Consider the following 27,154-nt stretch of genomic DNA (forward strand, 5'->3'; position numbering starts at 1 on the left):
TATCAAGATGGTGTCAAAATCATACAGTGAAAAGAACCCTTTGAGAGCTCATTTTAAAAAAGAAAAAGCAAACAAAATAAAAAACTGCATGTCCTTAGTGTAAGGGATATATTTTAAGGGCAAACAGAGCTGCAAAGAAATCTTAAACTTCATTCCACATTTTGTTATTATGTTACCAATATTAGTGGTAATATTAGTCTGTTATTCCAAGGTATTTTATTTTATCTTGAAGTTTTAAAACTTTTTTAGTAATCTCTACACCCCAAACATGGGGCTTGAACTCACAACCCCGAGATCAAGAGTTGCATGCTCCTCCGACTGAACCAGCCAGGCGCCCCCAAAAGTATTTTAGAGTAAAGCAAGTAATTATGCTAATATTAGAAGCCAAGATATTCACATTAAGAGAAAAGATACATGTTTAAAATGAAAGTAAAACCCTGTAAGGTTAAACTGGAATGGGAAATATCAGTGTGAAATTACGGGGTTTTTGAGGATGTTGCTGTTACCACAAAAATATATTACTTCTTAGCTCTCTTCGCAAATAGGTGCAGAAGCCATCAGCACCAGTGCCCACACAGCATGCTCTAAATACCATTTCAGCCTCAAAAAGAAACCAGGGCTCCATAGAGGAACGGCCCATTCCGGGACCAAGACGCAAGTAAGCTGCAAAAGATGAAAGAAGTCATGATAAGGGGCCCTAAGAGGGACAGGAGGGAGCTTGGGGGCTGCCCCTCCATGAGGAAGGGAACACAGAAGCATCAAAATGAACCACTGCAATGGACTGAAATACACGAAATGCACAGCCCCAAGCTCCTAATAGTCACAGGAAGAGAATCTACCCTCATTCTCATTCCCAAGCCCTATTGATCACCTCCCCCCTGGCAGGGTGGGGGGTGGGGGGGTGGGGGGGAAACCAAGGGTAGCAAGTCCTTGGGTTACAAAGGGACAATGGACTAGAAAGCATCCCTGGGGGGTTCAGAATTGGCTGTGTTTCAAGCAACCAAGGATCCCTGGTTGATGAAAGAAAACCCTTCTTTGCAGCAAAATTCCTTGTAATAAATGTGTAAGGAAAGCCAGAATTAAGGACAATTACCACTTTGCAATACCCAATTAAATGGTGGAACATGAGGTGATAAGTGGATAGGGAACTTTTAGGAGAAGAGTCAGGCTGTCACTCTCTGAACTCCTGACCAGCTGTCGTCTCGTGGAGAAATACAAATACATGGCACCACCTCGGACATATTCTTGCTAATGAAATCACTGCACCCTGGGCTCTTTCCATCTAATACTCCATTTATAAGAAATATGGGGTAAAAAAGTGAGTCAGGCAAACACGCACGCCAATGACTCTGCCACTTAGGATTCACAAGGAAGTGAGGAACCTGGCAGAGAAAGCTCTGTATCATCTTGGAGAAGACACGTTATCATCAAAAATAGTATGTTGGTAGATGAATGTGAAAGATGTTTCTGGGGAGGGCTCAGAGGAAATGAGAAACAGAGAATCCTTGTTAGCTAGTGACAGGAAGTTTAGCTGTATCCTATTTGTGGGGAAGGCAGAACTTGTAAGCAACAAATTTGGATATTTGGCTGAGAAGACTTCCAAGCAAAATGTTGAAGGTCTGGCCTGCTTTCTTCTTGCTGCTCAGAGTAAAATGCGAGAAGAGAGAGAAACTGAGGGAAGAACTATCAAGCAAAATGGAACCTGGACTTGGTGGTTTGGGAAACTCCCAGGCTACCCAAATTGCTAAAATGAGGAGATTCACTGTTAGGAAGGTGTGCTCTGGAGAAAAGGCCAAGGGTGTGGCTTGACACAAATTTTGCTAGTGCCAAGGAGACTGGGCACAGGATTCACGAATCCCCTCAATTATCTCACAGAAGCCAAGGCCAGGGAAGAAATCACACAGGAAAGACCAGTGGAGAAATCACTGGTCTAATGGGGTGAATCCTGTCACACACACAGGAGACCCACAAAGGCATTTGAGTGTTACACAGGCAAAAACAGTGCCAGGTTGGCCTGAAAAGGAGAGAGACTAGAAGAAATCAAAGAAGGGTGTCAGACTCCCAAAATTCTACAGGCAGAAAACAGCCTGATAAAATCACTCAGCTGCAAACATGTGCTATTCCTTAAGAAAAAGAAAGATGACCACAAGGGCAGACTTTTAGGCCAAGAGGCCAAAGCCAACAGCCCAGAGACTAGAGTTTCCAAAGTCTGGTAATTAGTTACAGCAGCTACAGGAAACTAATACACTCTTTCTATAGACTCATCTGTGTTATAGCATGTTTCAGTTATTTCATTTTTTTATATGGACAAATAATATTTCACTGTATGGAGATACCACTTTTTCTCTATCCATCCATCAACTGATAAACATTTGGATTATTTCTACTTTGGGCTATTATGAATAATGCTATGAATACTTATGTACAAGCTTTTGTCGACATTTGGTAACTTTAATTTTTTGAGGAATCATCACAGTTTTCCACAGTGACTGCACCACTTCACATTCCATCCAGCAACGCAGGAGGTCCCAATGTCTCCAGTCATCATGAGTGTGAAGTGGTATCTCACTGCGGTTTTGGTTTCCATTTCCCTCTGACTAATGATGCTGAGGAGCTTTTCATGTACTTCTTGGCCATTTGTGTATCTTCGCTGGAGAAATGTCTATTCAAGTCCTTTACCTTTTTTTTTCTTTGAATTAGGTTTTTTTTGTTAGAGTTGACGGAATTCTTTATATACTCTGGATACCAGTCCCTTATCAGATAAATGATTTGCAAATATTTTCCCCTATTCCATGTGTTGTCTTTTCACTCCCTTGATGGTGTCCTTTGATGCACAATAGTTTTAAATTTTTTTTCTAATAGTTTTCATTTTGATGAGTCAAACTAACAGATTTTCTTTTGTTGCATGTGCTTTTGGTGTCACATGTCAGGAACTGTGGTCTAATCCAAGGTCACAAAGATTTATGCCTGAGTTTTCTTCTGTTTTATAGTTTTAGCTCTTATATTTAAGTCTTTCACACATACATTCTAATTTCTGTGTATGGTGTGAAGATGGGACCCAACCTCAATATTTCATATACAGTCATCTAGTTGTCCCAGCACCATTTGTTGAAAAGACTGTTTTTCCCCACTGAAATCTTTCAGTGCCCATGTCAAAAAAAAAAAAAAAAAAAAAATTTCTTAAGAGTAAACACAAAGACTTACAGATTCTCAATTCTACCTCATTGATTTGTAAGTTTATCCTTATGCTAGTATGACATGGTCTTGATTACTATAGCTTTGTAGTACATTTTAAAATCTGGAAGTATTGGGGTGCCTGGGTGGCTCAGTTAGTTGAGTGTCTGACTCTTGGTTTTGGCTCTGGTCATTATCTCCCATTCCATGGGGTTGAGCCCCATGTTGGGCTCTGCACTGACAACAAACATGGAGTCCACTTGGGATTCTCTCTCCCTCTCTCTTCCCCCCCTCCCCTCCCTCGCTCGCATGTGCACACCCCCCCCAAATAAATAAATAAACTTTAAAAATTAAATTAAATTAAATTCAGAAGTATGAGTCTTCTGTGTTCTTTTCCAAAATTGTTTTGGGTATTCTGAATCCCTTGAGTTTCCACAGGATCAGTCTGTCCACTTCTACAATGTCTGTTTGAAAGTTTTCCTCAGATACTGAGAAGTGTATCAAATCCCAGAGCAGGTACTCCAGAGCCAGTGTTCTTGGCAACAGGAAGCCTTTGATAAGTACTGCATTGTGAGTCATATATTTTAACATTTTATTTTTATACATTCTGAAATATTTTAGACATACAAAAAGTGAAAAATTAAACAAATGCCAGTGGTCTCTTTACCTAGCTTAAATTTAAAAATAAGACACAGGGGATACCTGGGTGGTTCAGTTGGTTAAGTGTCTAACTCCTGGTTTCATTCAGCTCAGGTCATGATCTTGCAGTTCCTGAAACTGAGCCCTGCTTGGGATTCTCTCTCTCCCTCTCATTCTGCCCCTCCCCTGCTACATACATACATACATACATACATACATAAATAAGGGTGCCTGGGTGGCTTTGTTGGTTGAGCATCCGACTTTGGCTCAAGTCATGATCTCATGGTTCATGGTTTGTGAGTTTGAGCCCCGTGTTGGGCTCTCCATTGTCAGCATGGAGCCTGTTCCGGAGCCTCTGTACCAACCCCCTCTATGCCCCTCCCCTGCTCACATGTGTGCTCACTTGCTCTATTTCTCTCTCCCTCTCAAAAATAAACACTTTTAGGGTAGTGAGCTCAAGCCCCACGTTGGGTGTGGAGACTACTTTAAAAAATAAATACAGACAGACCAAAAAATAAAAATAAGACAGAAAAAAAGCAAGTAAGCAAATGAGCTAGCCCTCCATGCTACCACTGACTCACCCTACATCTCAGTTTCTTCACAGGTGAACTGGAGAAAAATGTCACACGGACTAGACCAAGAGAATACTTCTCTCAGTGCCTCAATACATGCTACTGCAAACATATCTGGTGAAAATCAAACAATCAAAATTGACAGTTAAGCTTCTGAACAAATATGTTTACTAAGGATGGTGCAGGAATCCTGACTATCATGCATTTAGACAGAATGGAGTAAAGGAGCACTGCCTACAGGACCTTCCTCATGAAACAGCTACACCCAGCTAGGCTTTCCTAGCAGATCTCAGTAGCTGTTAAGAAAATGCTTATCTTGGGGCACCTGGCTGGTTTAGTTGGTAGAGCATGCGACTCTTGATCCCAGGGTCATGAGTTCAGGCTCCACATTGGGTGTAGAGCCTGGGGGGGGAAGGGAGGGGAAAAGGAGGGGAGGGAGGAGGGAAAGGAGGAAGCAAGAGGGGAAGGGAAGAAGGGTAGGAGGAAAAGGGGGAAAGAAGGAAGAAAATGCTAGTCTTTTCATGTGTTCACATTTTTCAATGTACACAATTGTGCTTTTCTCAGCTCTAAGATGCAGCGCTTCTAATGCCTGAATTCTTGGGCAGTCCAACAGGTGCCCATGGATAGCAGAAGGTATATTCAGATTCAGTCAAAGCCAGACTCTGGGCTTGTGAGGTCCCTCAAAAAGGCTAAAGGTAGGAAAGCATCTCCTTTTATCAGATGTACATAGGCATCCTCCTCTTCTCTTGCTGGGAGTGTGACTGGGCCTGACTCTATTTCCCAGGCTGTGCTCGTCCCTATTTATTCCAGCTGGTTGGCTGTTCAGCTCAGGCCCTCCTCTTTGATTACTCCTAACGTAGCTTCCCACTTCTGATGCTCACAGCTTCCCTGGTCCCCGCATTTCACTTTGGCCTCCCGGTGGGGGTTTAGTTCTGTACTAGTCCTTTCTACACTGTAAACCAGAAACACGGACTACTTTTGCATAATACTATATTAAATGCAAGTGAGTAAATGAGTGTTTAACTTTTACACTAATTTAAAAACAACCAAGTAACAAGCAAGTGTTCAGAACTGCACCCAGCCGTAGTAAGCATCTCTACATGCTGCTGCTGTAGGTGTCGACACAGAGGTCCCCAGACCCCTGACTGTGCTCTCATCCAGTGGATGCCAATCTTCCCAAACCTTCAGAGGCTGGTTCAAGTGTTCGGAGATGAAACTATCACAATAACCCACCATCCCCGGGTACAATTATTTTTGCTTCCATCAGCCTCCTTTAGGCAGAGAGTATTCCCATCTGTAAGAATTAAAGGTGTTAAGGAATTATAGTGGCTGTTTGGGTATCTTTCGCCTTGACGGATGGGAGGCAGTAAGAGAAGTAGCTAAGAGTGTGGTGACACCAGACCATCTGGCTCCATTCCTGGCTCTACCTCACCTAGATCTGTGACCTCCTAGATAAGTTAACTAGCATCTGTATGCCAGAGACTCCTTCTCTGAAACTGGGGACAGTGGTACTATATTTGCATCATAGAGCTGATGTGGGATCACATGAGCTCACACGTGAACCTTGCAAGGGGACACCACTTTACAGGGAACAAATGGAGTCTGGCCATTAAACCTGGATCCAGCCAATGATAGAATGGGCAGGGCTTTAACTTGGGGTGCTAACATCCACACTAGAAGCACGAGCCTGTGCCAGGCAATTTGGTGAATTCTTTTTATTTTTTTTAAGTATTTATTTATGTAAGTCATCTCTACACCCAACGTGGGGCTCAAACTCACAACCCGGAGATCAAAAGTCACATGCTCCTCCGACTGAGCCAGCCGAGGGTCCCTGGTAACTTCTTCTAAATGAGAGCACTCAAGATTTTCCTTGCCTAGGGGCGCCTGGGTGGCGCAGTCGGTTAAGCGTCCGACTTCAGCCAGGTCACGATCTCACGGTCCGTGAGTTCGAGCCCCATGTCAGGCTCTGGGCTGATGGCTCAGAGCCTGGAGCCTGTTTCCGATACTGTGTCTCCCTCTCTCTCTGCCCCTCCCCCGTTCATGCTCTGTCTCTCTCTGTCCCAAAAATAAATAAAAAACGTTGAAAAAAAAAATTAAAAAAAAAAAAGATTTTCCTTGCCTTGAGAGATACACTAGGCAACCTGAGGTGCCCATTAGTGCCCCAGTTCCCTTCAGGGTGGACACCTCTGGACCGGCCAGCTTGTCAGGATTCCCAGGGAAGGTCAGTCCCTTCTCTCTGGCCTCTTCCACCTCCCAGCCCTTCCTAGAATCCAGAAACAGAGAAATTACTCTCCTTCATCCTTCTCTCTGCTCTGGGGTTCCACTTTTTCAATTCTTTCACAGTTGTTCTAATGGAATCTCAGGTCAGAGGTGCAGGTAACAAGAGTGCCCCGGCTGCCATCTGACCAGTCCTCACAGAAGGGCCTCACTGCACTGACTGGCGCCGGCTCTATGAGGAGCCTAAGCAGTAGTAAAAAGCTGGCCACTCGACAACCGTGCCTAAGGAGCAGGTCTGTCTCTGTAAAAAAGACAGGAAATTTCCAACACCTGTTAAAAAACAAAAACAACAACAACAAAAAACCTCTTCCAAATAGCTGGGGCCTCCTCTTGGAGTTAGGGATTTAGGACGAGCTTGGTCAAAGGAAATGGACTGCTGTTGTTAAGATCCAGAGTGTGGGCTGCAGTGAGGCAGAGGCTAAGAAGGTGAGGGGGCTGTTGTGCTGCCAGGTACCCCCTTTGGGACGGAAAGCTTATTCCTCAGATGATCAGAGAATATCTGTGACAGCCAATCTCCAAGAGGGCCACCAACAATCCCTGGCTTCCCTGTACAAACAGGCCACTGCTCACTTCAAAAGACAGAGGCAATTCCCACTGCCCTGAATTGGCACTGGCCTCAGGATCTCCTGTATCTGAGTGAGGTTCTAGGACTTGTGAGGACTGGCAGCTTCTACTTCCTCCTCCTCAGAAGCTAGCTGCCACATAGTAAGGAAGTCCAGGCCATACTGCTGGAGACACCATGTGGAGGCCATGTCAGGAAAACCAATGTGCAGATAATGTGAGTAAAGCCTTTATGGACCTTCCAGGTCAGCACAGCTGCCTGCTGAATACAGCTGTATGAGAGGTCACACAGGAGACCAGCAGAATGGTCAGCCAGGCAATTCCAATTGCCCTGACTGCTGACCCACAGAATCAGGAGAAATAACTCACTGCTTAGATCATTAAGCTTTTGGGTAGTTCCTTATCAAACAATAGATAACAAACAATACTGAACCAACAAGTTCTGCATTTCAAAAGCTGAAATAGTTCAACAAGCCCTATCAATATCTTTTAATGCTAAGAAAATACAAACAAGACCAGTAATAACACCCCATCCCCCCAAATATTTGCAAATTCTACATCTAATAAGAAACTTAGATCCAAAATACATAAAAACTCTAACAATCAATTAAAAAAAAAAAACAGAAGTCAATTTTAAAATGGGCAAAGGATGGGGCACCTGGGTGGCTCAAACAGTTAAGCATCCGACTTCGACTCAGGTCATGATCTCACGGTTTGTGAATTCGAGCCCCACGTCGGGCTCTGTGCTGACAGCTCAGAGCCTGGAGCCTGCTTCGGATTCTGTGTCTCCTCCTCTCTCTGCCCCTCCTGTGCTCATGCTCTCTCTCTCTCTCTCTCTCAAAAATAAATAATGTTAAAAAAAAAATTTTTTTTTTTATTTAAAAAAAATTTTTTTTAACATTTATTTATTTTTGAGACAGAGAGAGAGCATGAACAGGGAGGGTCAGAGAAAGAGGGAGACACAGAATCCGAAACGGCTCCAGGCTCTGAGCTGTCAGCACAGAGCCCGACGCAGGGCTCGAACCCACAGACTGTGAGATCATGACCTGAGCCGAAGTCGGACGCTTAACCGACTGAGCCACCCAGGCGCCCCCAAAAAAATTTTTTTAAATTGGGGCGCCTGGGTGGCTCAGTCGGTTAAGCGTCCGACTTCGGCTCAGGTCATGATCTCACAGTTCATGAGTTTGAGCCCCCCATCGGGCTCTGTGCTGACAGCTCAGAGCCTGGAGCCTGCTTCGGATTCTGTGTCTCCCTCTCTCTCTGCCCCTCCCCCACTCACGCTCTGTCTCTCTCTGCCTCTCAAAAATAAACGTAATAAAAAATTTTTTTTAATTAAAAAAATAAAATTAAATAAAATCAGCAAAGGATCTATATAAACAATTTTCCTAAGAGTATATACAAACGGCCAACAAGCACATGAAAAGATGCTCAATATCATTAGTCACCAGGAAATGCAAATCAAAACCACAATTTTTGTGAGATACTGCTTCACACTCATTATGACAGCTATAATAATAATAAAAAAAAGACAAACAATAACAAGTGTTGATAAGGAGTGGAGGTATTGGAATCTCATACCCTGTTGATGGGAACGCAAAATGACACAACTGCTTTCAAAAAGTCTGGCGGGGCGCCTTGCTGGCTCAGTAGGTGGAGCATGAAATTCCTGACCTCAGGGTTGTGGGTTTCAGCCCCACATTGGGTACAGAGATTACTTAAAAATAAATTTAAAAAAAAATTTTAATATTTATTTATTTTTGAGAGACAGAGACAGAGACAGAGACAGAGAATGTGTGGGGAAGGGGCAGAGAGAGAGGGAGACCAGAATCCAAAGCAGGCTCCAGGCTTTGAACTGTCAGCACAGAGCCTGACATGGGGCCCAAACCCACGAACCATGAGATCATGACCTGAGCCGAAGTGAGACACCTAACAAACTGACTGAGACAACCAGGTGCCCCCAAAATAAAATCTTTATTTAAAAAAACAAAAAACAAAAAACAAAACCCACAGCCTGGCAGTATTACCATATGATTCAGCAATTCTACTCCTCAGTATCTACCCAAGAGAAATGAAAATGGTATGTCAACAGGAAAGCTTCTACACAAATGTGTGTTTTTTTCTAAAGATTTTATTTATTTTTTATTTATTTAAAAACATTTTTCTAAATGTTTAGTTATTGAGAGAGAGAGAGAGAGAGAGAGAGAGAGATCGCACACGTGCATGCACGGGCAAACAGGCAGACAGAGAGGGAGACACAGAATCTGAAGCAGGCTCCAGGCTCTGAGCTGTCAGCACAGAGCCTGATGTGAGGCTCGAACTCACGAAAGGTGCCAAAGTCAGATGCTTAACCAACTGAGCCACCCAGGTGTCCCAAGAAAATGTTTATTACGTATATCCAGAGTGCAGACCCCTTCACATCTCAGTGCTCAGCGCTCTTTCTTACACTTACATGTGGTCACAAACACATCATACAGGTGGTTTCTCTTCTGGAAATTGCTTTCTCCAGCCGATAATCTTGATCTTTCCATTTCGAAAAACGTTCACCTCATCTAAACACACAGACCATGTCCAAATTTCCCGAACTGACCTCTATATGTCTTAAAAGTTGGTTTATCCAAACCAGTATCCCACTGAGGGCCACAAACAGCATCTGCTTTTTTTTTTTTTTTAATTTTTTTAATGTTTATTCATTTTTGAGAGACAATGAGAGACCGAGCATGAGCAGGGAAGCGGCAGAGAGAGGGAGACACAGAGTCTGAAATAGGCCCCAGGCTCTGAGCTGTCAGCACAGAGCCTGACATGGGGCTCGAACTCACAAATTGCGAGATCCTGACCTGAGCCAAAGTTGGACGCTCAACCGACTGAGCCACCCAGGCCCCCCTAACAGCATCTGCTTTTAATTCTTGACATGAAACGATGTTCTAGAACTCCCAATACCACACTCAGGAACAAAGTGCTCAACGCAGACCCAGTGCAGCTGAGGGTCTGCACAGTCAGGATTTGAGAGGGAGGCAGGGCAGGTGCAGTGGTGCAACAAAAGCCCTGGCTGGGCATCAGCCCCTTCTCGCATAAGCTGGGTAACACTAGACAAGCCGCTGGCTTCCTTGTTCCTGTTCTGCTTCATTTCTACAAAAACAGCTCTGCCCTGGGGAGAACACTCTATTGAAAGGAGGTAGTCACATGAAGCCCATGGCACCTGGCCCAGGACGAGAGCTCATACATTAGAAATCCTCCCCAACTACTCCACCTGTAACATTCCTCGGCCTGGATCCTAGCTCAAGGCCTCAACTTCCACAAGCATCACCTTTAGCACTAAACAAAAGATGACAAGAACTCTTCTGGGCCCACGTGTCAGAGCCCTGTGGAGCTTCGGTGAGCACCATGGGGAGCACTCTTACTCAGAGGAACAGCTGGACTCCATTGAACACCCTACAAGAGCTGGGCTCTGCCCACCATGAATGGATGGTGCTGGCAATGGGGTTGTAGTCACAGGCCAGGCCTACATCCTGCATGTCTCCCCCCACCCTCCCGCCCGTATACCATGGACACGTGGGAAGACTGACAGCATACTGACAGTAAAGGTGACAGTGCCCATGGTCAATCAGTGAGCAGCCACCCCGCCCCCACTCCATAGGCAGATAGCTTCCAGATTCTGCCCTGCACCCTCCCCTTCCTAAGCCTCGCTGCCAGGGAGGGTGACTGCACCCACCAAGGCCTTACCCGGGTCTTGGCCTTCAGGAACACATGGCTCTCCATATCCTTGCTGGATTTACTGTGGGCCACACCAGCTTTTCTCATGGCATCCTCACTGTAACACAGAAGAAGAAGAAGAGATATTGACATGTGCCTATAAGTCTGTTCCTGCAGGGTTCCAGGCCAGCAGGCCCTGCACAGCAACTGCCCCTGGATGGAAGAGGCACTGTCCCATGGCATACCAGCTTAGCTAAGGTCCAGGAGAGGCATCAAGGGAGGGACTCTCAGCACAGCGATAAAAGGCAAGCAAGCTGAGCAAGGGAGTAAGAGGGCAGAGCCATGAGAGGGAAAAAACAGTAAAGGCAGACACCACAAAGCAAAGCAGCTACCTCCAGCACAAAGAACCAGAGGATCTAGGCCCTAGGAGTCACTCACAACCCCCACAAAATCAAGTGTATTCAGATGGCTGAGTAGCCAGCACCCTCGATTTCCTACCCTCTGAGTGGCCTGGGTCCCCACTCAACTCTGGCATTAAGAACCGTGGGGCCCTGGCTCCAGTCTCCTCCTCTGTAAAACAAAGGAGGCACACAAAGTCAACTCTTAGTCCCTCCCAAAGTACGTGGGACGTGCAGGTTCTCCAGGTTGGACAAAGGAAATAAACCCCACAAATGTGGCAAACACTTAAAAACACGTTTGCCAAAACATGCCCAATCACAGACAGAATGCTATCATAGGTTTTCACCGGCTGATGCTCTGCTAGGATAGAGCCACGTACACCAGCTAAGCTTGAGCTCCCTGTGAATGGCAGCACACACCCTGCCAAACACACACAAAGCTAAGAAGAACATTTGTGTGTGTCAGAAAGGAAGGGGCATGTTAGGCTTGGGTCCCAGGGACTGGCCCATCTGCTCAGAGCCTGCCTCTTTCCCAGCGTTGGGCATGCTGGTAAACACATGAACGAGCACGTCAGGGATCTGCTGCCTCACCCCAGGAGAATTAAAAAAAGCCTGATCCAGAGGCACCTGAGTGGCTCAGTCGGTTAAGCGTCCGACTTCAGCCCAGGTCATAATCTCAAGGTTCATGAGTTTGAGCCCCGCATCGGGCTCTGCGCGGATAGCTCAGAGCCTGGAGCCTGCTTCAGATTCTGTGTCTCCCTCTCTCTTCCCCTCCCCCACTCACCCTCGTGCACTTTCCCTCTCTCTCTCAAAAATAAATGAAACATTAAAAAATAATAAAAATAAAAATAAACATGCCCGGTCCAGTGGTGTTAGAAAGCCTACTGACTGCTCCACACAAACAAGCAAACCCCAGGGTACTGGAAGAGTATGCAAATGGGGCTGCAGGATCATGTTTGTGATCCTTAAATTCAGAAAGGAGGCTAGATTCTAAGACTTGGACAAATCTGTATTAATGTGTAAAAGAAGCATAAAATGACACTGACCCATTACACTGCTGGGTAACTCATTAAACACATGGGTTCAGAGTCCCTACCCCCATCTGCTTCCCCAACCTCCACCGAGGCAAAGAAGCAACAACATGTTCCTGTTAACAAGGCAGTCAGGATGGAGCAGACACACGCACGAGGGGCAATGTGATCAGGGCCACAAGAATGGAGTAAAAGGAACAATGCAGAAGGACAACACGAGATCAAACTCGTGGGGAAGTGAGGGTGGCAGGCTCAGAGGACTGAGCCAGCATGAGGCAGGCATCCATATGTGGAGATCAAGAGTCGTCACCCAGTTAGGCTCTAAGTCACTGAGCATTTCTGACAAGAGAACTGACTGAGCAAACCCGCTTTCAGAAGGACAACTCACCTGTGCCCCCAAGCCCCCAAGGCCATACCTGTTCCCTTCCCCACCTTCCAATAGCAGTGTGAGGCAAACCTTGCCATGGAGACTTGCCAGGGCTGAGGGCCACAGAGCCGCAGGAGGTGAGGGGAGAGAAGTAGACACAGCAAGAGGGTACTTGCTGGTCAGTGGAACATGCTGGAGGCTGGCTGAGAAGAAGTGGAGAGGCCATGGATAGGAGGTGGAGCCAGAAACCAAGGTGTGAAGCACAAAAAGGCAGAGGAAGGGCTGAGGGCTCTGAGAGGGGGACTCGATTACGCAGATGGGCTCTGTGCCCAAGACAAGCAATCTCCAAGGGCTTAGGCAGGCTCCTGGCTGGCTGAAAGCAATTCTCCCAAGCTGTTGGCTGGCCACTTTTAATGGAGTCAGCAGACTCACAGGCCCCACACAAACTCCGTGCACTCTGACCGCAGCAAAGACACCTGGCACCATCCACAGAGACAAGACACAGACAACAGCTTAATAGCTTTGAAGCGGGGGGACCTTGCCAGGTCCGAAGGCACCAGATCCCAGATGTGCGGAGGGAGGAGCCCTGCCCCATCCTGGTCAGGGTGACACCACTGAGGACACGGACAGTATGGTCATTGGCTGTGACTCAAAGAACCTGAGGAGCATCATCAAGACAGGAGGCCAGAAACAGGCCTCTCTTGACAAGCTAGAACACACACCTTAACAAGAGCAAACAGAACTAGAATAAACGTCCACCAAAGGGGCTGAGCAGCTATGGAGCCAAGGAGGAAGGCCACTCTTCAGCCGGAAGCCAGGGCTCTGCGAGACAGCACTGGGCCCATGTCACGTACGTGTCCTTTCCACTGCTGCACACAACACCTGTCCAAACAGGCCCTGCATGTTTGTTGGCTAAAGAGTGAAGAGGGCCCTGAGCACTATTTTCAGTTCTGCAAACCATATTTTTTTTAAATGTTTTTGCTCCTGTTTCTAGTCTGCAGATCACGCTCCACAGAATAGAAGATGAGGCAAAAAAGAAACCAGGCAGTTCTGCTCTATGTTACCACCCCACGCTTTCCCCAAGGAGGCCCTGTCCTTTCCTTTTCAGCCAGCTCAGCATCTTGCCGTCCATTATCTGGTTCTAACTGCACAGGGAACAGTTTCTCACATCAGTGGTTAAGGGTGGTGTCCCTTCCTCCTTCTGTACCGAAGACCAACGTGCTCACTGCATGAGGCTGCTGTGGGTCCCAGCCCCACATTCAGGGCAGCCCCCAAGCAGATGCAGGACCAGCTGCTCTCCACAGCCCCCTGTGCCCTGTCCCCACGATGCCTACAGAAGTAGCTGAACCTGGATGGCCACTCCTCAGCCTCTGTCTCCAGAAAACATACCCCTTCCAGCAACTGTCACTCAACAAAGTCAAACTAGCACACAAGAAAATAGATCTAAAGACAGAGTGGTGGTTACAGCCTCAGAGAAAACAACTTAGAAGAACAAACAAGTCTTAGTGAGCTCCACCCACACACGAGCAAGCCTGAGGTCAGTGCGGGGAAGCCAAGGGCCTGCCCAGCTGGGGGAGGTCAGGGAGCAAAACTAGGATCAGCTCACAAGGGTGGACCCGAATCGGTGGTCCTGCCCCAGTTCCGATACCAAGGCAGCCGTTCCTAACCCTGAGGCTGACAGGAAGGTGGCAGCACCATAACAGAGGGGCCTGTCTGGTGGCCACTGCCTGGGCATGCCCAGGCCTCTGAGATGGATGGAGGACTGACACTGGCTCAGGAGCAAGCAGTCCTCCCTTTCAAGCTGGGCTCACAGCTCCCCTGGTATAGCTTCCTCCTGTTTGCCATGGCTACACCAGTCGGCCTGGTCAGGGTTCAACTGGTATCTGGTTTAGACCAGAGTTTCCTGGGGGAGGACCTGATCTACCCCACAGGCCCTATGAACTCCCCTCCCAGGAGGTCAGAGGAGGCCCTTCCTGTCCAGACCCTGCCTGAGCAGAGGGCAGTGACACACCAAAAAACAAAAAAAAAAACAAAACAAAAAAAACCCTGTAACCTCAGCTCTATGTCCACCAATTGCCCACACTGGAAATCTGGGAACCCCCTCTTCACTTCCTAATTCTGACTTCTGTTCCTTAAAATCCAAGTCCTCACCCCATCTCTCACTGTACCTTTGGTGGTCCTTCTTCATAGGCTTCTGTCTCCCGGTCCCACTCCTACCACCTCTGCCAGCTTCCCAAGCCACATGACTGCCAATGGGAGTGGGAAGTGACCCAGGCTCTGTCCCCACCTGCCTCAAGGGCCTCGCTCCTTACCAGCAAGGCAGACAGCTGTGGAGCCCACTCCCTCAGCCCCCCAGAGCCCTGCTGCCAAGTATACTGCCCAACCATCCCCCCAGCCCTGCCTGTTGGGCCCTCCAACCATGCTCCTACCGAGGCACCCCCACTCATTGCCTCAGAGAAACCTCATGGTCACCCTGGCCACACCCGAGGCAGCTCCTGTGGGAACTGTCAGCTCCCTGTCGGTCAGCCCTGCTTGTCCTATGAACACCTTGAGAGCAGAGATTGGTATGCAGCAGGCAGTAATCAGTACCACATAACTGCCTATTTTTAACACAAGGAGTGGTAATGCCATGCATTTTGACAGGTCACAATATACAGAATCGAGAATCAGTGTGGCAGATACAGGAGAAATCAATCCTCGAATAAGCACACCCAGGCAGCAGAAGCCAGGGTGACAGGAAAGGTATGTGCCAAGATGGGTGGAAGTGCTGGGCACTGAACCTGCAGGAAGCAGAGGAAGAAGGGCCTGGGCTCCAGAACCACCCAGAAATCACACATACTGGGGCTCAAATTCCAGCCTGGCCACTGGCCAGCTCTGGGTCTTGGCAGAGGCACTCCATCTCCTCCCCACACATACACACACATGCTCCTCATAAAGAAGCTCTCTGAAAGGGCTGTGGTTAGAATGAAGGCAGGTGCACAGAAGAGTCAGGGTGTGAGGACAGGTCCAGCCTTGGCACAGCCTGCACAGCTCCTGTCCAGCATCCGGCCTACACTTTTTTCTGTCCCCAAATTGGGAAACTCAATTTGTCAACTGAAGTTGGTTCATATTCTTTGTAACACAAATCAGTGCAGGATAAGGCAAAAAAAACTAGCAAACTGTGTCCTGGGAAGGTATGCATGGATGTAAGCTCCAAGTGTGCTAATGCTCCCAGCCTGCCCCTTGCGACTCCACCCCCCAGCCGGTGACCCTGGATACAGCATCTGGATACAGACGTGGTGTGTCCTTACCTCATGGGGCTGGTCTGAGGATTACAGTAATGATGTCAGGCACTTGGCACACAGGAAGCACTAGGGTGTGTTACAGAAATCAGAAAGCAGTCTGCCTAACTGCGCAGTAAGACTGCATCCCAAAATACCTCCAACGTTCGATGATGCTGGTGTCGCTCCCTTCCTAGCAGATGACAGCAGTCTCCCTCAGGCAGAGCTGCTCTCCTACTGAAGCCGAGCCACCTGGAAGTGTGCCCCAGCGGCTGCACACTTCTCAGGAAGGGGCTTTGAGTGGGTATGCTGATGTGAAACATTAAGCGGCCTTCCCTGCTCTCCGGCTGCCTGACCCTCCCATCATGCTCCATTCCAAAGGGCCCTGGTTCACACCCAAGGGTCTTTCCACCTCTTCTGACGGCACCCTCTTCAATGCCACACGCTTCTCCAGACTCAACCACCTCTGCCATTGCTGAACGTGTGCTCACATTCACAGAAGAGCGAGCCCGTCTGGTCTCCTGCTGCTGTCTAAAGCAGGAAGGTTCTTTCCTCTCTGGGTCACAGACTCACCCTCCTAGCTTCAGATGGACAGGATGCCCATCTATCTGTGTGAGGCTTCTGTTCTGCCCCGAGGAAACCTCTCCTCATTTGAGAACCACACAACCATCAAGCAACTGACCTCTCACAGGGCAGGAATTTTGCCAGCCCCACCTCTCCCCACCCTACAAGAGAAGCCTCCAGATGAAGTGGCACCTGCATGTGCAAAGAGTCTGTTCAACTACCTAGGACCTTGCAGTTTACATGAGTGACCCTTCACCCTGTTTGTGTAAAAGCCCCAATCTTATGAAGCTCAAGATAACAGGAGAATACCTACATAACACTGGGATGAGGAAGGCTTTCCTAAGCACACCATCAAAAGCAGACACCATATAGGGAAAAAGATCTTGCCAAGTTAAAAAAGAATCCTACCACAATTTTACCAACCATCTACCAAAGAGATAAGGAAAAGGTGCCCCTGATACTCCAGACCCTGGGCACTTCAAGTCTGCCGCTGATACCAGAGAAGCAAGGCTCTGGCATCCCTGCTTCCCTATCAGGTGCTCAGGACAGCACCCACCCCACCCTCACCCCATGCCTGTGCAACTGTCGTGTATGTGTAGGGGTAAGCTCCCAGCACTTGTGGCACAGCCCAGGAATGCTCTGTTTGGTAAAGCAGAGCTCAGGCCAGCACAAGAGAGAGCTGTCCCACCCTCTCTAAATGCCGGCTGGGTCTAAGCATTGCCCATGGTTGAGGCCTATCCCAAACTTTCTGCCCTGCCCCAGAGGAGGAATCCTATGAGCCCACCCCTAGAAGGGCCAGGAAGTGAAGACAGACCAGAAGGAAAGCAAATCACTACACTGGTCCTGAGCAGGAAACACAGTTTTGACTTAAATTAAGCTAGCTTAAGCCACAGTGCAAATAAATATGTTCCCTGCAATAATTTCATTTAAAAATAAAATTAAATATGAACCTCCAGGCTGGCATAAGGAACTGAACCTGCACGTCTAATTTTGTTCCGTCTTAAAACCCCACTAAAACTACCGATAAAGGGGGATTTTGTTTTTCTTTAACACAAACTCACAAAGCCAGGAAGGACAGGAGTAATGGCTCCAACAACAGGATTTTAGAATCTAGAAAGCCGATGGTCCAGTGGTGATAGACACGGCAAGCTAAGAAAGCAGAGTCCTAAGTAAGTGACAGTGAGGAGGGCTGAGGGCCAACCCAGTGACAGCTCCAGATCTTGGCAAAGCTCAGGACAGGGTGTGCCAGGCACTCAGGAACCAAGGGTAAATGGAAAGATTCCTGTGTGAAAGCCTTCCCCGCATCCCCTCCTCCACTTCACACTGCTGGGTAACCATTCCCACACCAGCAGATACCAGAGATTTATTCTCTGGAGAAGAGTCACTGCACTGGGAGGGGTCAACCCACCCAGGTGAGAGGGCAAGGGGAGGATAATGAAAAAAGTGAACTATGTGGCCACTGAGTGTCTAGATCCACACTAACTGTTGAAGCCCACCTGTCTCCCTTCTGCCCACCCGTGGCTTCCTCCAGTGTAGCACCCAGGCCTTCACTCTACAGCCCAGTGTTTAGAAGACCATGTTTTGGAGGAAAGACACAGAGCCTGAAGCTACATGAACCTCTGGGGAAGCTCCCAGTGGACAAGCCCCTCGTGCTAAAAGCATCCGCCTGCCTTCCTGGTACCCCTGTCCTCTTGAGGTGAGCCACCAACCAAGGGCTTCCCAAGACACCCTTACGTGGCAGATGAAGACCCCATGAGAAAAAATGCCAAGAAACTATCTTTACTATCCAAAGATAAGACGTTGCATCCATTTAACAAGAAAAGGAGTCTACAAAACAGGAAGTCAGGTTACAAAGAGCAAAGCAAAGAGTTCTTAGAATTAAAAGCATGTTAGCAATGAAAAGTCAGAGATAAAACTGAAATCTCCCACAGAACACAGCAAAAGGACAAAGAGATGGATATAGAAGATAAAAGATAAATTACAAGAGGACCAAAGGGCCAACATTCAGACACAGGGGGGCAGAGGGAACACAGGGAGCAGAAGGAACGTGACACGACATGATTTGGAGGAACTTTCCCTGAAGCACCGGACATGAGTTGTGGCAATGAGACAAGTCGCCTCGAAGCTCACTGGGAGAATTGTTGGGCCCGCACAAGCAGCAGCACGAGAAACAAGAAAACAGCGGGATGCACTTCTCAATCCTTGAGTTAGTATTTCCAAACCAGAAGCCCATGTGCACCCAAATGGACATGGCCTCCAGAAATTGAGTTCTTTCTCTAGAAGCTAGTGGGATGAGGGAGTGAACCAAAAAGAACACACCACAGGATACAGGAAACGAGAAACCCAACAATGGAGCTGTGCAGCTCAAGAGACTAGCACTGCCTCTGGCCTGTGCCCATGAGAGCTCCAGAGGGAAGTCCAGGGAAAAAGCCAGAGCTGACAGACAGCCTGGCAGCACTGAGCGTGGGGATGACCGTACTGAGCGGTGACTGGAAGATACAGGAAAAGTCAGCCACAGGTACACAGAAAACTGGGCACATTTTTAAGAAGGCAATTTAATTCTGGAGAAAAAAATAATGGTCATCTGTAGGATATCATTTGTATAGGCATAAAACGTAAGTATTCCTTACGGATTTACCCAGAAGGTAAAATACTGGCAGAACGAGGGAGAAGCACAGTTAATGGCTGTGTAAAGGGAGCTACAGAGAAAGTCAATAGATAATTTATGAAACTCATAAACGTGATGACCTGAGATAGAGGCACATGCACGTTACACGGAATCACAGGCACATGCCAGAAGGAAGAGCAGAGAGTCACAGGGGAGTACTCAGTGAGTGGGGACACACCACGCTTTCTTGTCTTTTACCACTCCTTGACTTTTAAAACTGAATGTGCATATATTACTTTGATAAAATAAGAATTGAAAGTTCAATGACAAAATCCACATAAAGAGTGTGCCACAGACTCTGCCACAAAGAAATACTTAGTGAACACCAGCAGTTAATAAGGGTCTCCTCGGGCCACCTGCTTGGCTCAGTGGGTACAGCATGTGACTCTTGAGTTCAAGCTCCATGTGGGGCATAGAGATTACTTAAAAAAAAGGGGGGGGTCTCCACCTTTCTTTTTTTTATTATCATTTATTTATTTTGAGAGAGAGCATGAGCGTTCAGGAGGGGCAGAGAGACAGAATCCCTAGCAAACTGTGTGCTGACATTGTAGCAACACAGGGCTCGAACACACGAACTGTGAGATCATGACCTGAGCTGAAAATCAAGAGTTGGACACTTAACCAACTGAGCCACCCAGGCGTCCCTCCTTCACCTTTCTAATCCTTCCAGACTCAGACAACATGGAGACATGATGCTCACACTTCATTGCCAATTTTGACCCCAGGAGCATCCCGAAAAGCCTACCACACATTCCACAGCCCCTCAGTCAGAGAAGTCCTGAGCAAAGCAGTCCCCTGCATCCTCCTATCCAGCTGAAAAAGCCCCTTCCTGTCCATCCCACCCCCCAAAGCGCAGGACTGTTCAGTTGGGTCTTCGACCTTCACCAAGTCCTTAGGGAGCTCCAGAGCAGCCTCCCGTGCCTCTCTTGGTCTCCTCTCCTCTCAGTTCCGTGGCAGCGGTTTACTGCCCCAGGTGGTTTCGTCTAGGAGGCAGGCAATGACTAGACACCAATTGTTCAATCACCAATAGTAACCAATGCAAACACCTGGCCTCAACAGGGAGTGGGCCTTCTTGACCTCACAGGTAGCCGTTAGCAGAATACAACTGCTTCCTTTTCTTTGTTGCCATCCTTCTGCATTCCGGTTCTCTGACTTTTTGAAGAAATATAAAGTGTTTTCTAACTAGATAAAAATCCGTATTTCAGAATTTAGCCAGCCACCTACATGTAAGGAAAGAATATTTTAGTCTTGCAGAAAGAAATTTCTTAATCATACAAACACAAGAGACTGAAAGCACTTTCTTCTCACATTCCTCTTGGTTTGTTTGATCAAGCTCTCCAAATTCTGCCCTCAAGATTTCTCAATCCCCAACGAACTGGATCAACAGAAGAACTACTCCTAGAGAGAATATCATTGCCCTGAAAAGAGCATGTTGTTATTTGAGCTAGTTCAGAAGACTTACAAACTTTGTCATTTACTCCAATCTGCTGGTTTGGCCTCAACAGGTCCAGGAGAGTCCTCGAGATCCCTGTTCAGGCACTGGCCTCTGGGCTCCAGGCCTGCAACCACGTGCTGAGGATTCTCTCTGCCAAGCCAATAATTTATTAAAATGCTTATCTCACATGATTTTGTGGTATTTGGAGAGTAAAGCCCTATCGTCTACAGATCTGCACTCAAGGACTAGCAGTTGACATCATATGGTGTCTGGAATGTGATTGAAAATAGTCCAGGAGTGGGTGGAGAGGGATGGGTGAAACTGGCCATATGTTGCTAACTCTCCAAGTACCTGAGAGAACATTCTTCTATCTCTACTTCTGCAAATATTTGGAAAAGGCCATAATGGAACTTTTAACAAGATAGTAAATAAAAAGCTCGTGTCAAGCATGCAGGATGACTGCGCAAAGGAGCTTGGAGAAGGCTTACTCCCAAGACTGCCTCACTGTGAGGCCATCTTGGCTGTCACACAGGGAGTGACCATGCACTCTGAGTCACCCTGGCTGCACAGTCCCCCTCAGCCTAGGGAAGCATGGCCCTCTGGAAGGCAGCAACCAATAAATGTCTTAAGAAATCTGCTCCCACACCACAGGTCAGTCCAGTTCCTCACAACCCAACCACGGGAAGAGTCCCATTGGCCAGAAGCTTTGCTGTGTCCATGCCTCATATAAACCAGGGCCATAGGCACACAGGTCCCAGCCAGAGTCACCCCCAGGAGAGGAACACAATCTGAGCTGTGAAAAAGCCAAAACTCAAACTGAACTCAAGAGTTCAAGTATAAATTTTAAAAAATTAAAGTTAAAAAAAAAAAAAGAGTTCAAGTATAAAAATATACAGGTATAAATAAACAAACAGGTGTGTGTGTGTGTGTGTGTGTGTATACACACACATATATATTCACATATTTAAAATACATACATATCTTGGCACAAAAACAGACCCTCAGATCAATGGAACAGAATAGAGAACCAGATAGAAATGGACCCACAAATGCATGGCCAACTAATCTTTGACAAAGCATGAAAGAATATCCGATAGAATAAAGACAGTGTCTTCAGCAAGCGGTGCCGGGAAAACTGGACAGCGACATGCAGAAAAATGAACCTGGACTGGGGCGCCTGGGTGGCTCAGTCGGTTAAGCGTCCGACTTCGGCTCAGGTCATGATCTCACGGTCTGTGAGTTCGAGCCCCGCGTCGGGCTCTGTGCTGACAGCTCAGAGCCTGGAGCCTGTTTCAGATTCTGTGTCTCCCTCTCTCTGACCCTCCCCCATTCATGCTCTGTCTCTCTCTGTCTCAAAAATAAATAAATGTTAAAAAAAATTTAAAAAAAAAAAAAAAAAAAAAAAAAAAATGAACCTGGACTACTTTCTCACACCATACACAAAAATAAACTCAAAATGGATGAAAGACCTAAGACAGAAAGCCATCAAAATCCTCAAGGAGAAAGCAGGCAAAAACCTCTTTGACCTCGGCTGCAGCAACTTCTTATTCAACATATATCCAGACGCAAGGGAAACAAAAGCAAAAAGGAACTATTCGGACCTCGTCAAAATAAAAAGCTTCTGCACAGCAAAGGAAACAATCAGCAAAACTAAAAGGCAACCGACGGAATGGGAGAAGATATCTGCAAACGACGTATCAGGTAGAGTCAGTATCCAAAGTCTATAAAGAACTTACCAAATTCCACACCCAAAAAACAAATAATCCAGTGAAGAAATGGGCAAAAGACATGCATAGACACTTCTCCAAAGAAGACATCCAGATGGCCAACCGACACATGAAAAAAGGCTCAACATCACTCATCATCAGGGAAATACAAATCAAAACCACAATGAGATACAACCTCACACCTGTCAGAATGGCTCACATTAACAACTCAGGCAACAACAGATGTTGGCGAGGATGCAGGGAAAGATGATCTCTTTTGCATTGTTGGTGGGAATGCAAGCTGGTGCAACCATTCTGGAAAACAGTATGGAGGTTTCTCAAAAAACTAAAAATAGAACTACCCTACGACCCAGCAATTGCACTACTAGGTATTTATCCAAAGGATACAAGTATGCTGTTTCAAAGAGACACACGCTCCCCAGTGTTTATAGTAGCACTATCTGTTAACAATAGCCCAAGTATGGAAAGAGCCCAAATGTCCATCGATGGATGAATGGATAAAGAAGATGTGGTATCTATATACAATGGAGTATTACTCGGCAATCACAAAGAATGAAATCTTGCCATTTGCAACTACGTGGATGGAACTGGAGGGTATTATGTTAAGTGAAATGAGTCAGTCAGAGAAAGACAAATATCATATGACTTCACTCATAGGAGGGTTTTAAAATACAAAAAAGATGAACATAAAGGAAGGGGAACATAAATAATATAAAAACAGGGAGGGGGACAAAACATAAGAGACCCTTAAATATGGAGAACAAACAGGGTTACTGGAGGTGTTGTGGGAGGGGGAATGGGCTAAATGGGTAAGGGGCATTAAGGGATCTACTCCTGAAATCATTGTTGCACTATATGCTAACTTGGATGTAAATTTAAAAAAATTAAAAAATAAATACATTTTAAAAATAAATAAAATACATACATATCAAAGCATACACCCACAGAAGCAGGACTGAAGAAAAAAAATTAAACTGTCAGCAATAGCCATCTCTGGGTAGAGAGAGTATGGAAAACATCTTCCTGTTTTGAAATCCTCTACAATGTTATCTGAGAGGGAATTAAGTACTGCACCCATCAGTCCTGAACACAATGACCAAAACAGGAGACAGAGGCAGGCCCAAGCTGCTGGGACTGGCTTCCCGTGCCCACACTGCCCCACCCCAGTCTCTCCGCACATCTCCTCTGCCCACCACACCCACCGCCAGAGCCTTCTGCCTGGCCTCCTCTGCCACTCCCACCCACTTCACAACTGCAGCTAACTGCTCTTCCATGTTTGTTCCTTGCATCACCCACTGGCCACTGGACTCTCTCCTTGGAAGGGTTGACACCCCACACACTCCACACACCATCACCTTAAATTTTTTCATTTATTTAATGTTTATTTATTTTTGAGAGAGAGACAGACAGAACACGAGCAGGGAAGAGGCAGAGAGAGAGGGAGACACAGAATCCCAAGCAGGCTCCAGGCTCTAAGCTGTCGGCACAGAGCCTGACACAGGGCTCGAACCCATGAACAGAGAGATTATGACCTGAGCCGAAGTTGGACACTTAACTGACTGAGCCACCCAGGCATCCCTATACACCATCACCTTGTACCCCACCTGTCAGAAGCAGCACAGAATCAGGGCCCATCTCCCTCAGGGATGCATATCTGTGTCTTTCTCCTCCCCTTCCTCCTGCACGTACACACAGTTGCCGAATTTCAAAGCTTCCTTACATATAGGATCTCTCCCTCCTAAATCATCCTCTCCATTCCCACTGTCGTGGCACCTAGTGGGTCTCAAATTTGAGTATGCATTCAAAATCAACAAGGGTGCTTATTATAAAGGCAGGTTCCTTGACAATGTCAGATGTTGGTAAGGATGTCTGACAAGGGGAACACCCCATGTGGCTGGTGGGAAAAGTAAATGGATACACACCACCTGGGAAAACTGTCTGGCAGACTGCACCCCAATGTCCATCGAGTGTAGAACAGAACAGAAAAGTGATCTGGGGTAGAGTTGCACAATGGATGACACATGGCATAAGTAAGAATGGCTACCTAAAAGGTTGATCACCCATCACAGACATGCTAATTGAAAGAAGCTGCTGAGTGAAAGAAGCCAGACATGGTGTGACTCCAATGACAGGGAAGTTTAGGAACAAACGTCTCCCTGGCCTGGGAAGCCAGAAGAGTGGGGGCACATTGGCTGAAGCACAGAGGGGAGCCTGCTGGGTGCTGGGCCTGTTCCAGATGCAGGCCTGGGCTGTGGCTAAGGGGGTGTTTTCATGTGTGAACATTCATCTGGTAGTGTCATGCTGAAGATGTGTTCTTTTTGTCATTCACTGAAGTAGGTTTGTTATACTTCAATATAGAGAGGCACCATGTGAGACAACCAGAGCTCCTAAGCCCTGACCCCATCCTCAGGTTGGACTGGATTGGCCTTGAACCTGAGTTCCTAGTACACAGCACCTGGTGAGGATTTGCTCTGCATTTTCACAGGCCTGAATCCCTCCAGCATGAATCAGAGCAGACCCATGGCTTTTGGAGGGCACAGAGGGTTTCTCAGAGCAAATCTGGCATTCTTTGTAACAGGTGCTCCATGCCACACACAGTGGCCAGATCACTCAATAAAACATCACCTCTGATGAGGATTGAGAGGGAGTCAGAAAGGGGAGAGGGGGCAGAAAAGAAGGATGAGCCTCTGGAGGTGTGGAGAGGGGAGAGTTCTGGTCCAGGCCCCTTACTCTGGATGTGCCCACCTGCCTGTCCCTCTCCTGGACTGGATGCGAGTGGGTCAGCTCAAAGGCAGCTGGGTCACTCCTATTCCCTACCCACCCCTACCCCCCCCCCAGCAGATTCCCAGGTGGGGAACTTAGAGAAGACTGTGGGGCCAAGGGCAAAGAGAAAACAGGGTCCAGAAGGAGGAGGGAGCAAGACGGAACTTGGCTGTCATTCACCAAGCATGAGCTCCAAGATGTGTATAAATGAGAAAATGGGTAAACCTGAGGGAAGGGTGTACCCAAGCACTCTATACTATCCTTACAATTCTGCATGTTTGAAACACTCTCAAAATAAAAAGCTCAAAGTAAGGAGAACAGGGACTTCAAGAGGTCAAATGTCTTCTCCAAAAGCTCACTGCTCTAAGTAACAGCTATGCCACTTCAAGACACTTAACTCATTCAATCAGTGATCTTTATTAACCCTCACCATGTTAGCAAGTGATTTGTTATTAAAATGGAAGGGAGCATCTCCATCACAGTATAGGTTTCAAGATTATTATGCCTGGGCTTCTAATGTATCTTCTTTGTTCTCCAGGACTGGATACTCATTTGTTTATCTGTTAAACAGAACCACCTACTAACTGCCTGGACTCTCCATCTTTAAATTTTTTTTTTTTTAACGTTTATTATTGAGAGACAGAGACAGACAGAGCATGAGCATAGGAGGGGCAGAGAAAGGGGGAGACACAGAATCTGAAGTAGGCTCCAGGCTCTGAGCTGTCAGCACAGAGCCCGACGCAGGGCCTGAACCCACAAACCAAGAGATCATGACCTGAGCCGAAGTCAGATGCTTAACCAACTGAGCCACCCAGGCGCCCCTGAACTCTCCGTCTTTAAATAAATGTCTTGATTAAAAAAAAAAGGCTCAGAATGCGAAGTGGTTCAATGTTTAGGTAGCAATGATGGAGAGAAAGCCCTGGAAGGCCATCAGAAGAGAAGCCAGCACTGCTTTCCACCATCCTACCTGTGATTATTATGCACCTCTTATCTAAGCCAAGGCATCATGCCAGGAGCTCAATGAGATGCAGAGGTATAAGACCAGATCCTACACTCTAGGAATTCATAATACTGTTGGCAAGGCAAAAAAATAATGATGAGTGTAAAAATAGCAAAAAAGAGTTAATCTGTTTAGTACATGCCAGGGTGCACCCAGTGCGGGCCCTACAAACTCAAGAGGAAGTAAGAATTGCCACGGTCTGAGCCATCAGGGCTCATGAGAAGGGGATGATGCCAAAGCCAAACCTCCAATAGGGAAGAGAAAGAACAGAGAAGTATGAAACCAGAGGGCCTGGCATGGAGGAGGGAGCATCTGGCTGGGCCTCTCATACCAGCATGGTGGGAAAGCCATCTGGAAGGACAGTTTCAGACTAAAAGGAGAATGCTTCGTAAAAGGGGTGGAAAGAATCATCTTAGGAAGGCTGTGGTGGCACTCAGGGCCCAGATGAGGGAGGACATCCACACTGAAGGCAGAACACATGTGACTTTCCACCTTATGGTAGCTATCTGTGACCATGGCTCCATCTTCCTCATGTGCACACAGGGCACTTCATCTGGACCACATGTTCTGCTTGCTAACCTGTTCTCAGTATCATTGGGTTATGAACATCTCTTGTGTCATTTTTTTAAAAGATTTTTAAGTAATCTCTACACCCCAAAGTGGGACTCAAACTTACAACCCCAAGATCAAGAGTCACATGTTCTACCGACTGAGCCAGCCAGGTGCCCCTCCCATATCTTTTTTTTTTTTTTTAATAAAGTTTATTCATTGGTGGGGAGAGGGAGGGAGTGGCCGGAAGAGGGAGAGAAATAGAGAAAATGAATGAGCAGGAGAGGGACAGAAAGAGAGCGGACAGAGGATCCAAAGTGGCCTCTGCACTTACAGCAGAGAGCTCGAGGCAGAGCTCAAATTCAAACTGTGAGATCATGACCTAAGCTGAAGTCGGATACTCAACCAACTGAGCCACCCAGGTGCCCCATCTCATATCATTTTTTTTAAGCAATTTTAATGTTTATTTATTTTTGAGA

The 27,154-nt window shown here is 46.9% G+C and overlaps 1 protein-coding gene across 3 annotated transcripts in view; it reads right to left on the reverse strand.

Moving 5' to 3' along the window:
- The window catches only part of LOC115498700 (mediator of RNA polymerase II transcription subunit 15), a 69,996-nt gene that overhangs the window by 35,910 nt on the left and 6,932 nt on the right, over positions 1–27,154 (reverse strand). For 2 of the 3 annotated variants that reach the window (XM_030292292.2, XM_030292295.1), the window contains exon 2: positions 10,944–11,031. The exons of the other annotated variant lie outside the window; for it this stretch is intronic. In XM_030292292.2, coding sequence (XP_030148152.1) covers positions 10,944–11,031 — 88 coding nt within the window. The remainder of the gene's footprint in view (positions 1–10,943; positions 11,032–27,154) is intronic. 3 annotated transcript variants of the gene reach the window in all.

Source organism: Lynx canadensis, chromosome D3, assembly GCF_007474595.2.
Source record: "Lynx canadensis isolate LIC74 chromosome D3, mLynCan4.pri.v2, whole genome shotgun sequence".
NCBI classification, from domain to species: domain Eukaryota; kingdom Metazoa; phylum Chordata; class Mammalia; order Carnivora; family Felidae; genus Lynx; species Lynx canadensis.